General features: G+C 39.4%; 1 protein-coding gene across 3 annotated transcripts; it reads right to left on the bottom strand.

Annotated features, from left to right (window-relative positions):
- Positions 1–20,634: 20,634 nt before the first annotated feature.
- Positions 20,635–24,232, bottom strand: LOC133818364 (putative protein FAR1-RELATED SEQUENCE 10). 3 transcript variants are annotated; one of them, XM_062251206.1, is made up of 4 exons: positions 23,779–24,232; positions 22,295–23,361; positions 21,774–22,217; positions 20,635–21,695 (listed from the first exon to the last, which is right to left on the bottom strand). In XM_062251206.1, the coding sequence occupies exons 2-4, from the start codon at positions 23,321–23,323 to the stop codon at positions 21,093–21,095; spliced, it is 2,076 nt and encodes a 691-aa protein (XP_062107190.1). In that variant the 5' UTR covers positions 23,324–23,361; positions 23,779–24,232; the 3' UTR covers positions 20,635–21,092. The 3 variants fall into 3 exon arrangements, with proteins under 3 accessions (XP_062107190.1, XP_062107191.1, XP_062107189.1); XM_062251207.1 differs by having other exon boundaries at positions 22,295–23,348; XM_062251205.1 differs by having other exon boundaries at positions 22,295–23,333.
- Positions 24,233–24,462: the final 230 nt, after the last annotated feature.

Raw genomic sequence — 24,462 nt, 5'->3', positions numbered from 1 at the left:
TGCAAATGAAATAAATTGTGGTATTTTTGCATAAATTCATAGAATTGCTCATATAGTAACATGATTAGGCCCATCCAATTATAACATGTCTATTTGCACTATATGTGGTATTTTTGCAATTGGGCTTAGATGCATATAGTGGCCCATATGTTTGTTAGATATATGGTATTTTGCCAAATAAAATATTCATAAAATGATAGGTTTTATTTGGGCCCATTAGAAAATGTAAAGTTTAAATTCCTCTCTTGTGGGTGATTCCACTTGTGAAGGCTCATTTGCTTTGCATGACTATAGTGGGCCTAATCAATTAATAAAAATTAATAAAACGAAGGTTTAAATTCCTGTCTTTTGGACCTTATATGGAAGATAGGGGGCCTTTGTAGTGGGAACGACATACTGGACCCAGCCCTCCTCCATACAAGCCCAATTGTTAAGGCCCATTTACCTGAGTTGGACATAATTGTATAGGTTCATTATATTAGTTAAACCTAAATATTGATTAGCAACAAATTAATTCTAAATTAATTGAATTTGTTTCAATGTGACACTTTAGAATTAATAAGAAATTATAGGACTTTGGTTTTAAAAAATTTAATCTGTTTAATGTTTTTTGGAAATCCATAGTCATTAATTTTCTAATAATAAAAATACTAATTTTAATTTTATAATGAGCTTATTTTAAGAATTTTATTCGATCTCCACCGTTGGTTTAACATAGTCAATAGCTTAATGGGGCCTCGAGACGCTTTGATTCGTCCCCCTACGGAAGGTGTTCATTAGTTATTTTGACAAGGTTAGATTTCGAAAGATAGATAATTATAGGTCAAATTCTACTAGACTCACCCCTACGGTGACTACTAGGACTAAATCTATGATTATTGAAACCGTGGGTCTAGCTCATAAAATAAGAGATTTTGTTTTCTTATTTTGATCGAATAGTAGGTTGTTAATAGTGGTATCCATTATTAAATGAGTTTACAACTCTATTTAACTAGTGGTATTTTTGACTCTCGCCAACCGGGACAAGGATATCATAGATTAGTTAAAAACCTAAAGAAATAGAGATATGATTGCTTTTGGTATTTTTTTCTCATATCTTACATATTTTTGGTATATGTTGTGCTATTTCTTGAAATTTGTGTGAATAGAAGTTTTATTGAGCAAATGTGATTGATTTCTATTTTATTGATAATTTTTAGTTTTAAGCTAAGTAGTGTCTGTGTCTACTCCCATCCTTTCTCAACTTTCGATGGAGAAACTCACTGGAGAAAACTTCCTTAAAGGAAGCAAAACATCAACATTATGTTGATAGGTGACAACTCCAAGTTCGTCATAATTGAGAAATCCCTAGAACGAGCATCGTCTTTGCATGTTCTTGATAGCACCGTCAATGCTCGTGATAGCACCATAAATGCTTGGATAACACCGTCTCCACACGTACGTGATGGCACCGTGAATTCTCGAATGGCACCGTGTCTGCACGTTCGTGATCAACTCAACTATGGTCTGACGCAGCTCATGAATGAGCTTCAAATTTTTGAACCTGTCATGGGTGGACCTAGTAAAGGAGGTGCAAATAAGACTGTTAATGTTGCTGCTCATCTAGCTAAGGCTGAAGCTAACCAAGCTTCGTCTTTGAAAGCTAGAAACAAGAGGAAAGGTGGACAAATAAACAACCCCAAGCCTGCAAAGGCTGCAAAGACGAGTGCACAACCACGTGCACAGACACCTAAGGGGAAGAACATGAAAAACAAGAAAGGTAAAGATAAATGTTTTCACTGCAAAGAGAAGGGGCATTGGAAACGAGATTGCCCCAAGTTTCTAGTAGCGAAAAACAAAGGTAATGATTATAGTTCATTTATCTTAGAAACATGTGTTTTAGAGAATGATAAATCTGTTTGGATTATTGATTCTGGATCTACCAACCATGTTTGTAACTCTTTACAGCTTCTTGAATCGTGGGAGGAAGTGAACGAAGGCGGCTTAAAGCTTAGAGTTGGGAACGGAGTGTTCGTTGCAGTCCAAGCTAGAGGAATAGCTCGTCTGAAGTTCGGAAATAAATATATAATTTTAAAAGATGTATTTTTTATTCTAGATTTTAGTAGAAATTTAATTTCAGTTTCCATGTTGCAATTAGAACGATTTGTTATGACTTTTACAAGTTTTAATATATCTATTTCTTTCAATGGATCACAATTGTGTATTGCATGTTTGGAAAACGGGCTTTATATTCTGCGACCTAACGAACCCCTCGCTCTTAACAATGATTTATTCAAAGAACCTCTTTCAGATATTAATCTTTCTGATTCAGAATAGAAGAACTTGCATCAGTATCTCAATTTCAATTCAAACATGGGTTTGATTCACACTCCATGTTCTGAGAAATATTTACCATTCGAAAAAAGGAAAAAACGGGGTCTTTGTCTAAAGAAATGCCTTGAAGCTAAACCTAGGACCAATAAACGTCAAAAGACCTATAACAATAATATGACGTATTTATGGCACTTGAGACTAGGTCACATTGGCTATGATAGGATTCAAAGACTTACAAAGGACGGACCTTTGAGGGAACTCACCTTAGGTGAATTACCTGTTTGTGAATCTTGTCTAGAAGACAAACTGACCAAGTGTCCATTCTCTGCAAAGGGTGATAGGGCCAAAGAACCACTTGGTCTTGTGCATTCAGATGTTTGTGGACCTTTGAATGTACAAGCCTGGGGTGGTTTTGAGTATTTCGTCACTTTCATTGACGATTACTCTAGATACTCATGTCTTTACCTAATGCATAGGAAATCAAAAACATTTTCAAAGTTTCAGGAATTCCTAGCAATGGCTCAGAACCAATTAGGTAAAAGGTTAAAGATCTTGCGATCTGATAGGGGTGGAGAATATTTGGATATGCAGTTCCAAGATCATTTAACTGAACTTGGGATTTTATCACAGCTTACTGCCCCAGGTACTCCGCAACAAAATGGTGTAGCGGAACGCCGAAATAGAACTTTATTGGAAATGATTAGATGCATGTTTAGTTACTCAACTCTACCAACTTCGTTCTGGGGACATGCAATTGAAACTGCAAATGACATTCTCAATGTCGTGCCGTCAAAATCAATCCCCAAAACACCTTTAGAACTCTGGAATGGTCGTGAACCTAGTTTACGCCATTATAGAATCTGGGGGTGTCCCGCTCACGTCCTGAGGAAAAAGGAGGGAAAGCTAGAACCGTGAACTGAAGTTTGCATGTTTGTTGGCTATCCTAAAGGTACTCGGGGTGGACTTTTCTATAGTCATTCAGAAAAGAAAGTGTTTACTTCTACAAATACTACTTTTCTGGAAAATGACTATGTCCAAAACTTTAAACCTCGCAGCAAAGTAGTTTTAGAGGAGATGGTTAAAGAATTGACTCCAACCAATGTTCCATCGTCATCAACGCGAGTTGATGATGAAATTCCCACTCTTCATGTACAACCGACGCAAGTCGATTTAAATGAAGAAAGTACCACTGTTCCTGAGCAAACAGTCACGGAGCCTCGTTGTAGTGGGAGGGTTTCTAGAAACCCAGTTCGCTATGGTTTGGATGGTGAAACCAATATGGTTGTTGGTGACACTAGTGATGATGATCCGTTGTCTTTCAAACAGGCAATGGCAAGCCTTGAAAAGGAACTATGGATCGAAGCCATGAAACAGGAAATGGAGTCCATGTACTCAAATTCCATCTGGGATCTTGTGGAAGCACCTAGTGACTTTAGGGCCATTGGGTGCAAGTGGATCTACAAGAAGAAACGAGGTGTTGATGGAAATATCGAGACTTATAAAGCTCAATTAGTGGCAAAGGGTTATACCCAAAGAGAAGGCGTGGACTATGAGGAAACTTTTAGTCCAGTAGCCATGCTCAAATCCATTCGCATCCTCCTATCCATAGCAATCGCTCTTGACTATGAGATCTGGCAAATGGACGTCAAGACAGCTTTTCTTAATGGAAAGCTTGACGAAGTCATTTATATGGATCAGCCAGAAGGATTTAAAGTATCTAGACAAGAAGGAAAAGTTTGTAAGTTAAATAGGTCCATCTATGGACTTAAGCAAACTTCTCGATCCTGGAATCTTAGGTTTGATGAAATAATCAAAACCTATGGCTTTGAACAAAATATTGATGAGCCCTGTGTTTACCAACTGAAGGCAAATCAAATAGTGGTATTCCTGGTTCTTTATGTAGATGATATCATACTCATTGGAAACAATGTTAAGAAATTATCAGATGTGAAGAATTGGCTGAGCACTCAATTCCAGATGAAGGATTTGGGTGAAGCAAGTTATGTTCTAGGTATCCAGATCATCAGGGATAGAAAGAACAAACTTTTAGCTCTATCTCAAGCAGCTTACATTGATAAAGTGCTTGAACGTTTCTCAATGACAAATTCCAAGAAAGGGCGTCTACCGTCCCGCCATGGAATTCATCTTTCAAAGAAGCAGTCTGCCCAGACTCCTGAAGAGGAAGATGCAATGAGAAAAGTTCCTTATGCATCTGCAGTTGGAAGTCTGATGTATGCCATGTTGTATACTAAACCAGACATCTGCTATGCAGTGGGAGTAGTGAGCAGGTATCATTCAAACCCAGGACCGGAACATTGAATAGCAGTTAAGCATATCCTGAAGTATTTGAGACGGACTAGGGATTATATGTTAGTCTACAAGGGTGGTGTTCTGAACCCTGTAGGCTACACCGATTCAGATTTTTAGACTAATGTCGATGACAGAAAGTTTACTTCTGGAATGGTGTTTACTCTTGGGGGTGGAGCTGTGATTTGGAGAAGCATAAAGCAGTCTACAATCTCAGATTCCACCATGGAGGCTAAGTACATAGCCACGTTAGAAGCAACTAAGGAAATAGTCTGGCTAAAGAAGTTCTATTCGGATCTTGGTGTTATTCCAGAAATGGATAAACCGCTTGTGTTGTTTTGTGACAATACAGGAGCAATAGCCAACTCGAAAGAACCTCAGAGTCACAAGAGGAGTAAGCATATAGAAATGAAGTATCACATTATTCGAGAATATGTGGCCAGGGGAGATGTGAAGGTTATGAAGATTGCAACTGAAGACAATCTTGCGGATCCGTTTACAAAGACACTACCAGAAGCTACATTTGATAAGCATATCAAGGAAATGGGATTATTAGAATTAAGGCATTAGTTTCAATTAGTGCAAGTGGGAGTTTGTTGGGGTTTTATGCCCTAATTAAAACCCAAATTCTTTGTAATCTCATTTTATTATCAATAAAAGAATAGAAATCATTTTTTGACTTGGTCAATCACTTTGCTCACATGTTTTATTTTCATGATTATTTGTTTAATATAAACTTCTATTAAATCCCGAGCATATAGCTAATCTTATTTATAGTGACGTAATCATAGTGGAATATAAATATGATTATATGTTCAAAATAAGTTAGTCCTAAGATTAGTCAGTGCACTGGATTTACACTGACTTGCCAATCTACGATATGATCTACTTACACATTACAGTGTTATGTTCTTTCCAGAACATTAGCAAAGTAGATAAGATCGGATGTATTTGTTACATCGGACAGGACCGATATTGACAGTTGATAAGATAAGTAAACATACTGTTATTATCTATTCTAGTCATATCATATAGTTGACCATAGGTCAATTCAATCTCAATTCTGAGCGGTTAGTATTCTAACTGATTATATTATTTGAGTTCTTTGACTTGTTCGTTACCAGCTTACCCTACGGACTAGCCCATACTTACATCTTGGGAACTCGATAGTATAATTGAGTGGGAGTGTTAATCATAGATATGAACATCTATAGCTTCTGATGAAGAAGTGAAATGATGGTTTCCTTTTAGTTTGGTTCAAGGTGTTAAATGATAGAGATCTCATTTCAGTAATTAAATTAGTTTACTGAAATATCATTTACAAGGAACTAAGTGTTTTAAGGATAAAATACAATGAGGGGTAAAACGGTATTTTAGTCCTATCTCATTGTAGACCGTCTATAGAGGATTGAGTGACAATTATGGTTGTAACAATGGATAATTAATAGCGTATCTATATTTGTTATAGAGCGTTCTATGAATTCAAGAGTGCAATTCCGAGTCTACAGTGGAGTCACGAGGAATTAATAAGTTAGTAAATTTATTTGTTAGATTTATGATAACTTATTGGAGCTTGATTTCATAGGCCCATGGTCCCCATTGTACCTTGGATAAAATCATCTAGATAGTCTCAATTAATTGATTTAATCATCAATTAAAATTATCAAAGTTGACCAGGTCAATTTTGGATAATTTCACAGAGTTGTGTAATTTTGAGAATAAAAGAGAAATTATGGCAGATTTATTAATTAAGATAAATTGGTATCTAAATTAATAAATAAGTTTAAATCAAGGTTCAAATTATAAATAATTAATTATTAAAGGATTTAAATAATTATTTAATTAATTAAATCAATAGAAAATAATATAGGCCTTGATTTTAAGTCCAATGGGCTTATAATCAAATGCGAAATTTCATGGGCCTATAGCCCATGATAATTTTGACTTAGGGCTTCAAAATGGCTATTATTTTATTGATTTTTTAATTAAATTAAATGGCCTAATTGAATCTATAAAAGGAGTGCTTAGAGAGAAGTCATCAGTTAAGATTTCTAAGAAGCTTGATAAGTCACAAGTAAGATTTTCTGATAGTTTTAGATTCTCTCTAAACACAAGTCATTTTCTAAACCTCTTTGTTATTTTCTCTTCTTCTCTCTATATCTATCTCATGTGTTGAGAATTGCCCACCCTAGTCTAGGTGGTTCTAAGGATACATTGGAAGATTGTGAAGAAAATAGAAGATAGGTTCAGTTTCTTGATAATACTCTGCGACAGAGAGGATACAAGAGTTAGAGAAACTGAAGGAAGGACTCTTTAATTCCGCTGCGTATACTGTAAGTATTCTATTTTTTGTTTCTCTTTGAATTCAATTTTAGAAATATGTTTTAGGCTATCTCGTATTAATTTGTTTAATATTAGATATACATGAAAATAAATAAAGATCCTGTATAAGCTTTTCCAATAAAACAAGTCAACCATCAGACCAAGCAAACACGGCCATGCCGCCCCAGAAGTGTAACGCCCCAAACTCCAGGGACCGTTACGGTGTGCCTTGTAAACAGTGCTAAACTCGCTAACCGAGCCATTTGGCCAAAATCGTGAACTAAGTATGATTAACGGTTTAGGGATTAAAACTTTGGTTAAGGTGTAACGTTTCACTAGAACGTTTAATATATACATTGGGATCCCGAAAATATAATTTCAGAGTCTACTACAGAAAATATTTACAACAGGCCGTTCTAAGCGGCAAAACAGGGTTTAACCCTAGTTCCACTTTAAACCTCGGCCGTGGCAGACGAGCAGCTGCATATGTACACGTCATCACCTAAGCTCTCCAACTCAAGGATGGTCCAGCTTCCTCTTGCCTTTACTTGCACCACGTTGCACCCGTGAGCCGAAGCCCAGCAAGAAAACACAATATAACATAATATAATATCAACAATAACCATAATAGCCACTCGGAACCAACGGTCCAAAACAGATAGGTGACAATAGCTAAAAGTCACAGAAGTGGGTACAGCTTCCTCTAGCCATGTGACAATAGGGTCACCAAGGCTTAACTGATAAGTGGTTCCTTCATAAGCTTGATTAGGATAGGTGCATGGTGATTAGTCACCAACATAACCATCCTCTCAACTCTAGAGTTGTAACTAAGGACAGCGTCCCCCAGCCGTGTGACAAATAGTCACCGGGGTCATATACCTTGGCTGAAATCATCTGGTCTTAGACCAGGCAAGTGCTTATAGTTCTCATTGACCTTCCGGTCGGTCCAGCATTAATACCCCATATGAGTCATTCAACGCCGACCTTGATTAGATCTAATCTTTACTTGGCCCGGCGTTCACAACACACTGCCACCTCTGACCCTTGGGTCGGTAAAACACGACCAGTGCTCAGCCCGTGGTGAACTTAACTAATAAGTCACAGCTTCACAGACGGATCTGACACCATTGTCAATTCTGACTAATAAGTCAGCGCCATACACAGGTAAGCCTTGCCACCAAACATATATCACATGCCCAATATCCATAAACAAGGTATTCAGCATGCTTACTTAACAGATATTGGTACAATTAGGACTATGCAATAACACAGAGACTCAAGCTCTGAACGATATCACACCCAGTATACAAAACATGTCCTAATCACATGTTTCTTATGCATCATATGCAATATATATCCAACAATCCAACATGCACCAATAACAGCCATGCATGTCACGTTCAACAATCAATCAACATGCATCGAGAATAGCCATGCATGTCATACTTAATAACCAGCCAACATGCATCAATGACAGCCATGCATGTCATACATACATAAGGTGTAGTTTTCTTACCTCAAAGTCGAGCTAGAACGATTAAAAGAACGACCCTTGAGAACGATCAACTTTTAGTCCTTTAGCGGTCACCTAGTCATAACCAAATATAAGGTATCATCAATAAAAATGATCAACATAAGTTCCCAAACCAATATCTAGCCTCCGGGATATCAATCCCCACTTAACCGGGTACTAGGTTCAACCCCGAGGCCTATGGCTTGAATCCCCAAGCTAAAAACATGTTTTTGATCAAAATGGCCTTAAGGGTCGCGGCCCTCCCCTGCTGCGTCGCAGCGCGCCTCCCAGACAGAGACCACCCTCCTTGCCAGACGCCTTGAGCCGCAGCGCACCACAGCCATGCCGCGGCTCAATACCCAATTTTTCCCAGAAAACTCAGCACGCACACCAGACTTTCCCCTGCGTTTTCCCTTGAAACCAGCCCTTCAAACTTGTCCCAAACCTCAACCTAACACCCAATTCAACCACCAAGCATCCTCTACAACTCACCCTCATCAAAACCCAAAGTAAACATCACCCAAACTTCCATTAATTCAAACTTTCTACAAGAGATTCACAAGTTAAAAACTAAAACTCAAAACAGAGTATGAATCAGAAACTTATGGCTGAACTCACCTCAAACACGGTTTTGAATCCTTCCCAATGGCTGAACTCAAGCTAAACCTCCCCAAGCTTGACTCCCTAGCTTGCTTCCTCAAGATGGCTCTCAAAATTTGAAAAGAAGGATGAAGGAGAGTTTGTACGGGAGAGAAAGGAAGAAAGGATGAGGTTGGCTCTGTTTTATTATGTTTCCACAACCTTCTAAAACTCCCTTAGGCTGATATAAATCCTTAAGGTCAAAAGACCATAATGCCCTTAAGCCAAATAAATCCCTCTAAAAGCTTCCGAGGGTAGAACCGTCCTTTCCCGCCTATCTCGTTAATTATAATTAACGCTCTCCAATTCCCGCTATTCTCAATATTCCCAAATGCCAATAAATCATATCACATTACCCTTTAATTCCCAGTAATGCTCTAATCATTAAATTCACCCCGAAACTCACCCCGAGCCCTGAACTTAAACCCGTTATGACTAGACCGAACACTTACATCTCACGATCGTCTCATGTCGATTAGCTCGAACCAATCCACCTTATAATGTGGCTATATTAATTAATCACAATCACACACCCAAAATATACAATTACGCCCATAGTGGCCAAATTACCAAAATACCCTCACAATAATTAATTCTCTCATATGCATGCATTCACCATCATATAATAATATAATTCACGTAAACACACATATAATCATTAATTACTATAATAAATCAATTATGGCCCTCCCGGCCTCCTAATCAAGGTCCTAAATCTTATCAGGAAATTTGGGGCATTACAAGAAGCCTTACCAAAGCCTGGGGTCTCGGTCCTCACCGTAAGGATACCCCATGTATCCATTGGGTCCTACCCTGACTATAAGCACTCCATGTGCTAAGTGTTACTTCCGGCCCCACTGTCGTTCCCGGCCTTGGCCGCTCTCGGCCTTGGCCGTTCATTTCACTATAATTACACATATCGTACAACTCGAAATAATCCTTCAAACATATATAATTCAATTAAGGTTATACCCTAGCATGTAATACAATCTAGGGTCATGCCCTGCAATAACACTATGGGCCCATGCCCTATTCTCAGGTGCTACAGTTTTCTTACCTTTCAATTCGATAGCTTTGTTCACTTGACTCCTCGAGCACGATCCCACTCGAGCCCTAGCGCTCACCTAAACACAATTCATAGGTCAAAGTCATCACCAAACCTTAAGTCCAAAACCTAGCCTCAGGACCAATCCCGAGCCCCCCGGGAAGTCCTAGATCCACAAAACAAGGTGGTGGAATCGAACCCCGAACCCTAGGTCAAAATCCCTCAAAAATAACCCAAAAACCCCTTTCTGGGAACAGGGTAGCGCTACAGCGCTACAAGAAGAACCGAATTTCCCCATAAACAGGGCCTAGCACTACAGCGCCCAAAGACTAGCGCTGTAGCGCTAGTTGCAGACAGGCAACACCCAATTTCGTTTTCTGCGATTTCTTTCAACCAATTCAACCCCAAACTTGTCCAAATCTTTACCAAACCCAAAAACAAACTTATCAACACCTCCCACTCATCCCAAGCATCCCAAGAACTCAAAACCCAAGCTCATGCAACCCAAATCTCAAAATCTACCATAATTAACCCTAAACCCAGAAATTCAGTCAAACATCAAAGTTAAAGACTTAGAATTCATACCGTGGATGGAAATTCGACCTTGAGTTAAATCCTAGACCTCCTTAGCTTGCTCCTTCTCAACCTTGGCCTGAATTCCCCTAAAATCCCCATCAATTCAGCTTAGATACAAAGCTCAAACCAGTCAAACCCTAAAACTGAAACTTCTAAGAACTTACCTCAATTTTTGATGTGTTCTTGCTAATCCCTTGCCAATCTTCAAGTCTATCTTAGGATCCTTGATGCTCAGCCTATCCTAGCTCTCCTCTGAGCTTAGCTCCAAGAAAAAAATGAAGGGAAATGGTGGGAGAACCACAAACCGTTCCTTTGAAACAAAACCCCTCTATTTTTCTCTATTTTCTTTTCCTTCCTTTTTCTTTCTTTTCCACAGCCTTATAACTCTTTTCTACCAATCCCACTAAGTATAAAGCTTAAATAAACTTATCTCTAATAAGCCTAATGACCAAAATGCCCTCCCTATAAATTCTACACCCTTTTATCCATGTAGGGCCATTTTAGTCATTTTATCCAATTCCCACTAATTCCTCGAGTGTCTCTAATAATTTCCCACTTGCTACCCAATACCTGATTAATCACCAAATATATATATATATATATTCCTCATCATCAAAATTAACCTCAATATATATTCTCTAAATTCCCATTTAAACTCCCCAGGCTTAACCCAAGCCGGGTATAAATTCCCGCTTTGACTTTTCCGCTAATCCGCTCATTCTAGGATCGTCTCGAGTCACAGATCACAGATATCAATACCGTTGTGCCCAAAATGGCCAAAATTACAATTATGCCATTTTAACACAATTAGGGCCTACATGCATACTAATACGCATAGTCATGCATCTCAAATAGTCAAATAGTCATATTTCATGCTTTAAATCATAATCATGCATTTAACTCATTAAAGTCACACATATAAATCCCATTATGCCCTCCAGGCACGCTAATCAAGGCCCTTAAGCCTTATTAGCGAATTTGGGTCGCTACAACTATCCCTTCCTAATGAAAATTTCGTCCTCGAAATTTACCTGAACAACTCGGGATACCGCTCCCGCATATCCGACTCCAGTTCCCACGTCGCCTCTTCAACCTTGCTATTCCTCCACAATATTTTAACCAAGGTGATGGTCTTGTTCCTCAAGACTTTGTCATTTCTATCAAGGATCTGAACAGGCCTTTCCTCATATGATAAATCCTGATCCAACTCCAAGTTCTCATAGCTCAACACATGTGTAGTATCCGATACATACTTCAGGAGCATGGATACATGAAACACGTCATGAACCCCTGTTAGAGCTGGAGGCATTGCTAACCTGTAAGCCACCTCCCAACTCGCTCTAGAACCTCAAAGGGGCCAACAAACCTGGGACTCAGCTTGCCCCGAACGCCGAATCGTTTTACTCCTCTCAAGAGTGAAACCCTGAGGAATACATGATCACCGACCTAAAATTCCACGCTCCTGCGTCTCTGATCTGAATAACTCTTCTGGCTACTCTGGGAGGCGAGCATACGAGCTCTAATTTTCTCAAGTGCCTCATTGGTCCTCTGAACCATCTCAGGGCCTAAATACTTTCTCTCACCTGCCTCATCCCAGTGTATCGGTGATCTGCACTTTCTTCCATACAGCATTTCATACGGAGCCACTCCGATAGTCGCCTGATAACTATTATTGTACGAGAACTCAATCAGAGGGAGATACCTACTCCAAGATCCCCCAAAATCCAACACACAAGCTCGTAACATATCCTTCAGTATCTTAATCATCCTCTCAGATTGTCCATCTGTCTGAGGATGATAAGCGGTACTAAACCGAAGCTGTGTGCCCATTGCCTTCTGTAGGCTCTCCCAAAACTTGGAAGTGAAAGTGGGGTCTCTGTCGGATACTATCGACCTCGGAGCCCCATGAAGTCGAACAATCTCATTCACACATAGCTCTGCATACTGCTCCACAGTATAAGTTGTCCTCATAGGCAAGAAGTGGGCAGACTTAGTATACTTGTCCACAATCACCCACACCGAGTCATGCTGACCCACAGTCTTCGGCAATCCCACCACAAAGTCCATGGCAATGTCCTCCCATTTCCACTCGGGAATCCCTAGAGGCTGTAATAACCCTGCTGGCCTCTGATGTTCAGCCTTAATCTGTTGACAGGTTAAGCATCTGGCCACATAGTCCACCACATCCCTCTTCATGCCTGACCACCAATACAAAACTTTTAAGTCATGGTACATCTTCGTAGAACCTGGGTGCAAAGAGTAGGGAGTGGTATGAGACTCATCCAGAATCTCTCGCCGAATATCTGGATCAATCGGAACACAAATCCGTCCTTTGTACTTCAATAAACCCATCTCAGAGATAGAGAAGTCCTTAGTTGTTCCAGTTAGGACACTCTCTCTACGTTCAACTAACTGGGGATCCATTCCCTGTGCTTCCTTAATCCTCTCAAGGAGTGATGACTGAAGAGTAATGTTGGCTAACCTACCAACCAATAACTCTATACCTGCTCTGGTCATCTCTTTAGCTAATCTGTCAGATATCTGCCTCGAACTATACAACTGTCCTGGGCCCCTCCGGCTCAATGCATCAGCCACTACATTAGCCTTCCCAGGATGGTATAGGATATCACAATCGTAATCCTTTACCAACTCTAGCCACCGCCTTTGGCGCATATTCAAGTCCTTCTGGGTAAAGAAATACTTTAAACTTTTGTGATCAGTGTATATCTCGCATCTTTCACCATACAGATAGTGTCTCCAAACCTTGAGTGCGAATACCACTGCAGCTAACTCCAGGTCATGCGTGGGATATCTCTGCTCATACTCCTTTAATTGTCTCGATGCATAAGCTATCACTTTCCCAGCCTGCATCAACACACATCCCAGACCCTGTCTAGAAGCGTCACAGTAGACCACAAACTTCTCATTATCTGTCGGCAGGCTCAGCACTGGTGCAGTAATCAATCGCTGCTTCAACTCTTTAAAGCTGTTCTCACATCGATCTGTCCACACATACTTGGTCTTCTTTCTTGTCAACTCTGTCAATGGAGTAGCAATTCTGGAGAACCCCTCTACAAACTGCCGGTAGTAACCTGCTAGTCCAAGGAAACTTCTAACCTCATGAACACTGCTTGGTCTAGGCCAATCTCTCACTGCTTCTATCTTACTTGGGTCGACCAGTAACCCATCCTTACTGATAATATGGCCCAGAAATGTAACTTGCGATAATTAGAACTCGAACTTGCTAAACTTAGCATATAACTTATGCTCTCTAAGCCGCTGCAACACCAGGCGCAGATGATGCTCATGCTCTGTCTCTGACCGGGAGTACACTAGGATATCATCAATAAATACAATCACAAACTTATCCAGATAATCTTTGAAAATTTTGTTCATCAAATCCATAAAAGTTGATGGGGCATTGGTTAATCCAAAGGACATAACCAGAAATTCATAATGCATATACCGTGTCCGAAAAGCAGTCTTTGGTAAGTCCTCTTCTTTGATCCTCAACTGATAATAACCTGATCGGAGATCAATCTTTGAAAACACTGTACTCCCTTGAAGTTGATCAAATAAATCGTCAATCCTAGGCAATGGGTTCTTGATGGTCAACTTATTCAACTCCCTATAGTCAATGCACATCCTGAGCGATCCATCCTTTTTCTTAACAAATAACACTGGGGTGTTTAACTCTGCCAGAGCCATTCTGTAAGGTGCCTTGGACACTGGATCTGCTCCCGGAACCAACTCTATGACAAACTCAATCTCCCGTTGTGGCGTCAATCCTGGCAGATCTGCTGGAAACAAGTCTGGAAACTCACAGACCACTCTGGTTTCATTCGGTCCCACTGCCGCCACCTTAGAGGAATCTACAACACTTGCTAGGAATCCTATGCAACCCTCCTGCATCAGGTCTCTAGCCTTTAGTGCTGAGATCATAGGCACCTGCGGTCCATTCACCGTCCCCACAAACACAAAGGGTACCTCGCCTTCTGGTTCAAAAGTCACCATTCGTCGCTTACAGTCAATTGTTGCTCCATACCGCGTTAACCAATCCATCCCTAGTATCATGTCAAAATCGTCCATATCTAGTTCAACCAGATCAACAAACAATTCCCTACCGTCTATTACTACTGGTAATGCTCTAACCCATCTCCTAGAGACTACCAGTTCTCCTGTTGGCAATAAAGTCTGAAAACCCCTAGCATACAAAATACTAGGTCTACAAAGCTGATCAATCACCCTAGCAGATACAAATGAGTGAGTAGCCCCAGAATCAATCAATGCAGTATACAAAGAACGAGCGCTAAAAATCTGACCTGTCACAACTGAGGGACTGGTCTCCGCCTCAGTCTGAGTCAAAGTGAATACCCTAGCAGGAGCGAGGCTGTCTCCCTGCTTTGGCTCCTCTTTCTTAGCTTGTGGGAAGTCTTTCTTCAAATGGTTGGTGCTCCCACAAATAAAACATGCCCTGGTCCGACACTCGCCCTGATTTCGTCGCCTGCATCGAGGACACATCGGAAAGCTCCTCCAGTTGTCATTTCCGCCCTGACGGCCACCAATAGTACCGCAGACCCTCCTATCAGGACCATAAGGAACAAATGAATCTGGTGCTCTTCTTTTCTGCTCACTGGGACCACTGCCCCGACTAGGCCCAGAAGAAGGAGGCACCGTCCTCCTGGTATCGCGCCTAGCAGCGCTATCCTTCCAGATCTGATCCTCAGCCCTCTCTGCAGTAAGCGCTTTATCCACTACCTGGGCATAGGTGGTAGTCTCCATGTTTAAGGTAATACTCACATCGCGGGCGATCATCACATTCAATCCCCGTATGAACCTATCTCTCCTGGCCGCATCAGTCGGCACTAAATCTGGCGCAAACTTCGCCAATCTGTCAAATCTCAGGGCGTACTCAGTGACTAATAACCTGTTCTGAGTCAGGTTGATTAACTCATCAACCTTCGCCGCTCGAACTGCTACACTGTAGTATTTCTCATTAAAAATTCTCTTAAAGTCTTCCCAAGTCATAGTTGCAGTATCCCTTCGCTGCCTTACTACATCCCACCATATTCGTGCATCATCTCTAAGCATATAGCTGGCACAATCAACCCTTTCCTTTCCTTCAACCCTCATGAAATCCAAGATTACGGAAATCATATTCATCCACTGCTCGCCCCGCAGTGGGTCTGATCCACCCTCAAAGGTAGGAGGTTGTTGTTTTCTGAATCTTTCGTACAGAGGTTCCAACCTGTTCTCAACCACAGGCTGAACCGGAGCTGGTGCTACACTCGACTGTAGTGGTAACCCAGCGACTTGCGGAGGAGCCTGTCGCCTCAACTGACTAAGTTCTTCCTCTGTTTTATTCAATCTAGCCTCCATTTCGGCTAAAATCTGCTGCCAGTTCTGAGGAGCAGGTGGAGGGTCCTGACCCTGATTGTCATCCTCGGCCCGATTGGCGCGGAGTCTAGATGATTGCCGAGGCATTACAACTAAATGCATGCAATCAGTGACACCGCTCATCAGGCATGATAACAAGATCCAATTCCACCTCTCAATCTCAACAACAAACCAAGATCAACAATCCAAATAACATACAGATAGCATATAGCACACAACGGGCCTTGCCCTGGCATCATGCATATGATATTTCACCCATCATGGTCATTATAATCTAAGCAGGTAACCAAGGCATTCAAATACAATAATCAACCATACCAATCAACCCTGAGTCGAGCTTTTCAATGGCAGCGTGCGTACATGTTCGGTCAATCTCCAGAACCAATAAACCTTGGCTCGCTCTGATACCAAGTTGTAACGCCCTACTACCTTAGAGCCGTTACTAAGTGAGTTTAAAACGGAAATTGTGCAACTAACTGACTCTACGAGGTTTCTAAAACCAAAGGTGTGACTAAACCAGAAGTTAAGGCTGTAATCTTTGAAAATGCTTAGTTTCATTGAAAACATTAAGTATCAAACATCTGGGATCCCAAAAATAAGGTTTACAAAATATTTACAACTCAAAAATAGTTTTACACTTGGTTAACTATCAAAAGAACAAGTTAATACACCCATATTCAAAAATGCCCCCAACCAAAGCAGTCGGGCAAGCCGAACATGTACGCGCCGCCCCCACGCTCTCCATACTCATGGCTGGTTGACTTTTTCTTTACCTTTACCTGCAACACAGAGCACCCGTGAGCCGAAGCCCAGCAAGAAAACTCAAACAGTAAATAGCATATGCATATTATATAGTTAACATATAATCCACAGATAAACAAGTCAACCATCAGACCAAGCAAATACGGCCATGCCGCCCCAGAAGCCTTACCAAAGCCTGGGATCTCGGTCCTCACCGTAAGGATACCCCATGTATCCATTGGGTCCTACCCTGACTATAAGCACTCCATGTGCTAAGTGTTACTTCCGGCCCCACTGCCGTTCCCGGCCTTCGCCGCTCTCGGCCTTGGCCATTCATTTCACTATAATTACACATATCGTACAACTCGAAATAATCCTTCAAACATATATAATTCAATTAAGGTTATACCCTAGCATGTAATACAATCTAGGGCCATGCCCTGCAATAACACTATGGGCCCATGCCCTATTCTCAGGTGCTACAGTTTTCTTACCTTTCAATTCGATAGCTTTGTTCACTTGACTCCTCGAGCACGATCCCACTCGAGCCCTAGCGCTCACCTAAACACAATTCATAGGTCAAAGTCATCACCAAACCTCAAGTCCAAAACCTAGCCTTGGGACCAATCCCGAGCCCCCCGGGAAGTCCTAGATCACAAAACAAGGTGGTGGAATCGAACCCCGAACCCTAGGTCAAAATTCCTCAAAAATAACCCAAAAACCCCTTTCTGGGAACAGGGTAGCGCTACAGCGCTCAAAAGAGGGCGCTATAGCGCTACAAGCAGAACCGAATTTCCCCATAAATAGGGCCTAGTGCTACAGTGCCCAAAGACTAGCGCTGTAGCGCTAGTTGCAGACAGGCAACACCCAATTTCGTTTTCTGCGATTTCTTTCAACCAATTCAACCCCAAACTTGTCCAAATCTTTACCAAACCCAAAAACAAACTTATCAACACCTCCCACTCATCCCAAGCATCCCAAGAACTCAAAACCCAAGCTCATGCAACCCAAATCTCAAAATCTACCATAATTAACCCTAAACCCAGAAATTCAGTCAAACATCAAAGTTAAAGACTTAGAATTCATACCGTGGATGGAAATTCGACCTTGAGTTAAATCCTAGACCTCCTTAGCTTGCTCCTTCTCAACCTTGGCCTGAATTCCCCTAAAATCCCCATCAATTCAGCTTAGATATAAAGCTCAAACCAGTCAAACCCTAAAACTGAAACTTCTAAGAACTTACCTCAATTTTTGATGTGTTCTTGCTAATCCCTTGCCAATCTTCAAGTCTATCTTAGGATCCTTGATGCTCAGCCTATCCTAGCTCTCCTCTGAGCTTAGCTCCAAGAAAAAAATGAAGGGAAATGGTGGGAGAACCACAAACCGTTCCTTTGAAACAAAACCCCTCTATTTTTCTCTATTTTCTTTTCCTTCCTTTTTCTTTCTTTTCCACAGCCTTATAACTCTTTTCTACCAATCCCACTAAGTATAAAGCTTAAATAAACTTATCTCTAATAAGCCTAATGACCAAAATGCCCTCCCTATAAATTCTACACCCTTTTATCCATGTAGGGCCATTTTAGTCATTTTATCCAATTCCCACTAATTCCTCGAGTGTCTCTAATAATTTCCCAATTGCTACCCAATACCTGATTAATCACCAAATATATATATATATATATATTCCTCATCATCAAAATTAACCTCAATATATATTCTCTAAATTCCCATTTAAACTCCCCAGGCTTAACCCAAGCCGGGTATAAATTCCCGCTTTGACTTTTCCGCTAATCCGCTCATTCTAGGATCGTCTCGAGTCACAGATCACAGATATCAATACCGTTGTGCCCAAAATGGCCAAAATTACAATTATGCCATTTTAACACAATTAGGGCCTACATGCATACTAATACGCATAGTCATGCATCTCAAATAGTCAAATAGTCATATATCATGCTTTAAATCATAATCATGCATTTAACTCATTAAAGTCACACATATAAATCCCATTATGCCCTCCAGGTACACTAATCAAGGCCCTTAAGCCTTATTAGCGAATTTGGGTCGCTACATCGCCCATATATGGCGATATATCAACTCTGGCATATTCCCGATCCTCCGTTCGTACGATCGTGCAACGTCAACGTGTTTTCTGTATCCTTCGTCAGACGATATATCGGCTCCCATGCTGCGATATATCAGCATACGTGAATATTTTAAACACGTAATTGCACTTTTTCAGCATAATTTGAATGGGATAACTACTTTGACTGAGTCATACTACAACCCTAACAGTTTCTGGTGAATACCAAAGCTTATATTTCTTTATTTTATCATTAAATTCTTTAATAATCATGCTTATGACAAGTGTCATGTTCTTATTGACTCTATCTAAACCTTAGGTTATAATAAATAATACATTTAGGACCAGCAATATTAATCAAAACTTATGTTATAATTAATATTCTTAAACTATAGGTTAAACTTATAAAATCCATAACTGTTTTTATGAGTTTCCAACTAAGTCCCAGCTTGAACCAAAATCCACGGTAATAAACATACTATAACTACTACTACTACTACTACTATCTAACTAGCTAAGTAAATATTTTGGGACTCTACAGGGCTGTTAGTTGACTATTATTTTATTGATTTTTTAATTAAATAAGTGACATAATTAAGCCTATAAAAGGAATGTTAAGTGAAATTCGAAATCATAAGTTGAATCACAAGTTTCTGATAGGTTTTAGATTCTCTCTACTGCATAAGTCATTTTTTAAGCCTCATTGCTCTTTTCTATTCTTCTCTCTGTATCCATCTCATGTGTTGAGAATTATTTACCATAGTCTAGGTGATTCTAAGGATACTTTGGAAAGACTGTGATGAAAATTAAAGAACAGTTCAGTTTCTAGGTAATATTCTGCGACATAAATGATACAAGAATTAGAGAAACTGAAGAAAAATTTATATTATTCCGCTACGCATAATGTAAGTATTTTTATCATTATTTCTCTTTGAATTCAATTTATAAACATGTTAACTTGTTTAATATTAGATTTACATGAAAATAAATAAAGATCCGGTATAAGTTTTCCAAACAATCTACACATTTTTTATATAGAAGAAATATATGTATGTAAATACTTAATATTAAAAAATATATATTTTCTTAAAATAAATATTTAAAAATTTAACTAGGAATGACACTCCCACTTCCCCTCCGATTAATATTTGGGGAAATAATCTCCATCCCCATTTTGTTCTCTAGTTTAGTCGAAGAATCCCTACCCCATAAGTGGGTCCTACGGACAAAAAAAAAATGCTCCACAAAGAAAATTAATAGCACTATTCAAATCTGGGTCTTGCTCTTAGTGCTCAAAGCAAAGTTTTGTTAGTACCCTAGAACTGTTATGGTAACAAGTGGTAACAACTTCAAAGTTAAAATTTCATTAGATAAACATGATTTGCTGATATGGTAACAACAAATCACATATATCTTCTCCTGTTTTTTTTCTTTTTCCATTTAATACTTACATTCATTGTTTCTCTATATTAAAAAGAAAAGTGAACAAATGTGTAAGAATTGGAAAGGAACAAATTGAAAAGAACTCCGCCTTATTTTCATTTAAAAAGAAAATGAAAATATTACCAAACAAACACTCGTCCTGTTGAAATTTAAATTACCATACCTCAAGTCCAAAACTGGTGTGCCTACAAACTATACATTAATCTAACAATAAATTAATTAGTTTCATGAAAAAGAAATTAAAGGACAGGAAACTAAAAAATGAGGTTGTTCTTGAAATTCAGATCCTTCTGATGCTTCATTTCATCAATCAATTATCAATAGAATCACCATGTCAAAATGAGGCGCTCAGTGAACATTCCAAGGAATTTATCAACAAAAAACAAAATGCTTTTCAAAATTTACACTATCAAAGATCAGTTCCCACTCCTCCCCTTTATAAACATTCAGATAAATATCAATGTAGATAAAGAATGAAAACGAGACCTGAACCTCCAGGAATCCAAAGTGGCTTTCCAGCTTTGATCAGAAACTGAATTTCCCTGGATATCTTGTTTGCAGATATTCTGAGTACGAAATTATTGATGTTAGTAAAAAAACCACTTTTTGGTGCCTCCACCCCATCATTTCGACTATTAGGAATCCTTAATCTTTGTAGAAACACGGTTCCATGGGAAGCATTTATTTCATCCACTATGTGCTTAAAGAAAAACCTAAGAGTCGCTGACGTTAGCTGTCATATGTGAAGCATATTCATCAGCCACTGGCATATTTTGAACATGCTCAAGAAGCACATTAAGTTCTCTATGAACATAATCAAACCGCTCCTTGGCAGCCAATGACTCTGTCCATATAGTTTCAGCTAGCGAATGAAAGGCTTGAGCACAATCGTCACTGCTGCTTGGAAAGTTGTGATCATTCATAAGAACCAAGGAACTCTCTAAACGCCAACGAAGCATAAGATATTTATCTGGGAGTTGAAAGAAGTTCTTCACTGAAAGCACTCGAAGAGCGTGCCTGCATAATATCCCTGAATGTTCAAATTCTTTACAGGAACAATGAATTTGCACATCGTCAGGAATCCAAATCACAAGACACTCTCCATCCATTTTCTTGTAATGCCTCACAATATAAGATCCATTTGCCATTTCTGTGGTTGCATATTGCATGGACAATGCAATTTCATGTTGCAAGAGGTGAAAAGCAAAAGGTGTTAGAATACTTCGAGCATGTTCTTCAATTGGCATGCAAGTCTTGATGTGCACATATTGCATGCGATCTCTGATTTGATTCCCAGAGTCTGCGACAATACTAACCTACAAGATTTAACAATGGAACACAATCATTCCCTAATAAAATTAGCATAGGACATGAAAAGGGTGACATTTGAATACCTGATCAAAGAATACTTGGAGACATGTCTGTACACTCAAAATTCTTTTCATGCATGACTCTAAACATTGTGAAAACTCTGTTGTCATCATACAAGCCAGGAAGTAACTTCTAATGTAGGAAAATGACCAGGATGCTCGAAATGAATAAAGTAATGCAATATGCTTATCTGAAACAAGCCCATACCGAGCAATCAAGAGATTCCATTGATGTTCAAACTCTTCTATATTCTCATGATGACACAACATATCAAAATCAGATTTAAATTCAGCATATTGTGATCCAAGAGGCAAAGACAACCAACTGGATATTTTTGACAGGACATGCCATATGCAAATAACATGTTTGGTATTGGGTAACTCCCTTGCTACAGCATCTCTGAGCCCTGAATCAATATCGGTTAGAATAGTCTGTGGATGTCTTCCTCTCATAAATTGAACAAAACTCTGTTCAAAAGAAGAAAAATCATAAACTTAACATGAACATTGATGCAAATTGATCACAAAGATTTGCATCCACAAACCTGTAAAGCCCAAGATAGCGAATGAGAACTTTCATCCTGTAGCAAAACACACCCCAACACAATTGCTTTCCCATGATTATCAATACCAAACCACACCCCAAGAAGCAATCCATGAGTAAGTGAACGATAACTTGTCTCGAGATAAATTACATCACCAAACACTGTAAATGCACGTACAGACTTTCCACATGACCATGCAATATTTTCAACTCTCCCATGTTCATCAGTGGTATACTCATAAATAAAATCTGCATCCCTTACTGACATAGCCTTGCAGGACTCAACAAGTTCCAACATATCATTCTCTCTTTTCTCAGTTAGCAATGCATCACTTTCCTGAACTGCCTTCTTACAAGTCCTAACAAAATTCCTGACATCTTTCTCAATGAAAGGCAACTGTCCAGGTTGAACACCCTTTTCTAACTCCAATACCTTTACTATCCTGTTCACAGGGAACCCAGCTTTTGAAAGTAAGAGAATGCGCTCTTGGTCAGCCTCATGTATTTTCCGATATGCAGGAAGTAGGCGAACTTGATCATCTTCCAACAATTCATGATTATGAACATTACTAAATTGTGAAACATACCACTGTGTAACACCATCAACAATTTCCTTAGTCAAATACAGCTTTGCATCACATCCACACCTTACTGACTTTCGCTCCCTTGGGTGTTCAACATTAGCCTTTTTCCGTGGCTGATTAAATCCTGATCGATAACAAACAAAATCTCTTCTATAGATCCCCAAGTTTTGACTTTCTGTTGAGCGTGCTTTTCTGATTGAAAACCCATTCTTGCGGGCAAAATTGCTGTAGTATTCAAATGCATCATCGTCGCTTCTGAAAATTTGACCCACATAAGGAGTAAAGACAGCTTCTACAGGCGAAGACGATGTTATCATCTCAGTCATCACATGCTGAGAGCTCACCGAGGCTTGATCACTTCCTTCAAACTTAATGTAACACTTCCAATCTCCACATGGGCATTGTTGGCGTCCAATCCATATATTACTTGATGGCTTCATTGTCATTGCTCTAAATCTGAAAAACTTTCAACTTTAACATCTGTCTATTAAAATAATGAAGAAAAAAAACCAATTTTGTTATGATCGTATTACAAGGGGCGTAGCTATGAAGGGTTTGGCGTGTTTTGTCTAAGTGGTTTTCATACATGTAAGGATGGGCGTTTAAAGTACCATATATATAAATTTCCTTAACATGAAAAGCAAATTAATTCATAATCTTTGAAGCAAACATGTACATTACAACAGCCAATAAGTTGTGATTTAACAACAAATTTGATAAGAGAACAAACAGATATTCTTATTATTACTTTTGAAAATCGCCTCTAACCAAATTTTCTTCATTTTTCCTATAGAGGATTTCCTTTTTAGTTACAATAATGTAAGCTTAGTACTGCATTTCTAAAATTGATAATCAACACATGTATAGAAATGAAAAATAAAGTGAAACTAACATTAGATACCTGATAGCGGAGAAGTGTCGAGAAGTAGCGAGCTGGGTTGACCGGAGGAGCCAACTGGAGCGGCAGAAGACTGAGAATTTTAGGGTTTTTGTGTGAATTTGAGAAAAATAAATAATAATGTGGCTTTGCCGGAGGGGCACCGTGTTGGATTTAGCCGATGATGGAATTGGACAGGGAAATTTCAATGTATATGCCTATAATATGTGAAATGTTTTAAAATGCGAAGACAGTTACTGATAAATATAAATATGAAGGTTTAAAATTTTTGGATAAAAATATCCCCGCAATCAACTACTTATTCAGTCTGAACTCTCTCTCGTCACTCTCCCTCGGGTCTCTCATTCTCTCACTGTCTTAGTCGCAACTATCTCTCTCTCAGACCCTCACAGACTAAGAGCACTCCGCCATCGACCATCATCTTTTCTGTCAACGTCAACGGTTAGCTCCATTTTTTAAAAAAAAAATTGAATGGTGAAGGAGATTACATCATTTAAAATAATTCTAATATAGGATTTTAATTTCTATTTTACAAAAATAATGCTTGAAATGAGTTTGTTTCTATGTGCATTGTTTTGGAAGATTGAGTTTAATTTCTGCAAATTTTTGGTCGGTCGATGTTCACTCAATGTTATTCTGATGTGCAATCGATGCATCAATAAATAAAGACGATAGTAAACGACAGTG

This window comes from Humulus lupulus, chromosome 2, assembly GCF_963169125.1.
Source record: "Humulus lupulus chromosome 2, drHumLupu1.1, whole genome shotgun sequence".
Lineage (NCBI taxonomy): Eukaryota > Viridiplantae > Streptophyta > Magnoliopsida > Rosales > Cannabaceae > Humulus > Humulus lupulus.
This window is presented reverse-complemented; position numbering and strand designations above follow the sequence as displayed.

Excerpts from the sequence above, each read along its gene's own strand:
- LOC133818364 (XM_062251206.1), bottom strand. The coding sequence starts at position 23,323 with ATGACAATGAAGCCATCAAGTAATATATGGATTGGACGCCAACAATGC. Across the intron at positions 22,218-22,294 it reads CGCTATCTTGGGCTTTACAG|AGTTTTGTTCAATTTATGAG; the intron begins GTTTGTGGATGC and ends TCTTTTGAACAG. Across the intron at positions 21,696-21,773 it reads TCCAAGTATTCTTTGATCAG|GTTAGTATTGTCGCAGACTC; the intron begins GTATTCAAATGT and ends TAAATCTTGTAG.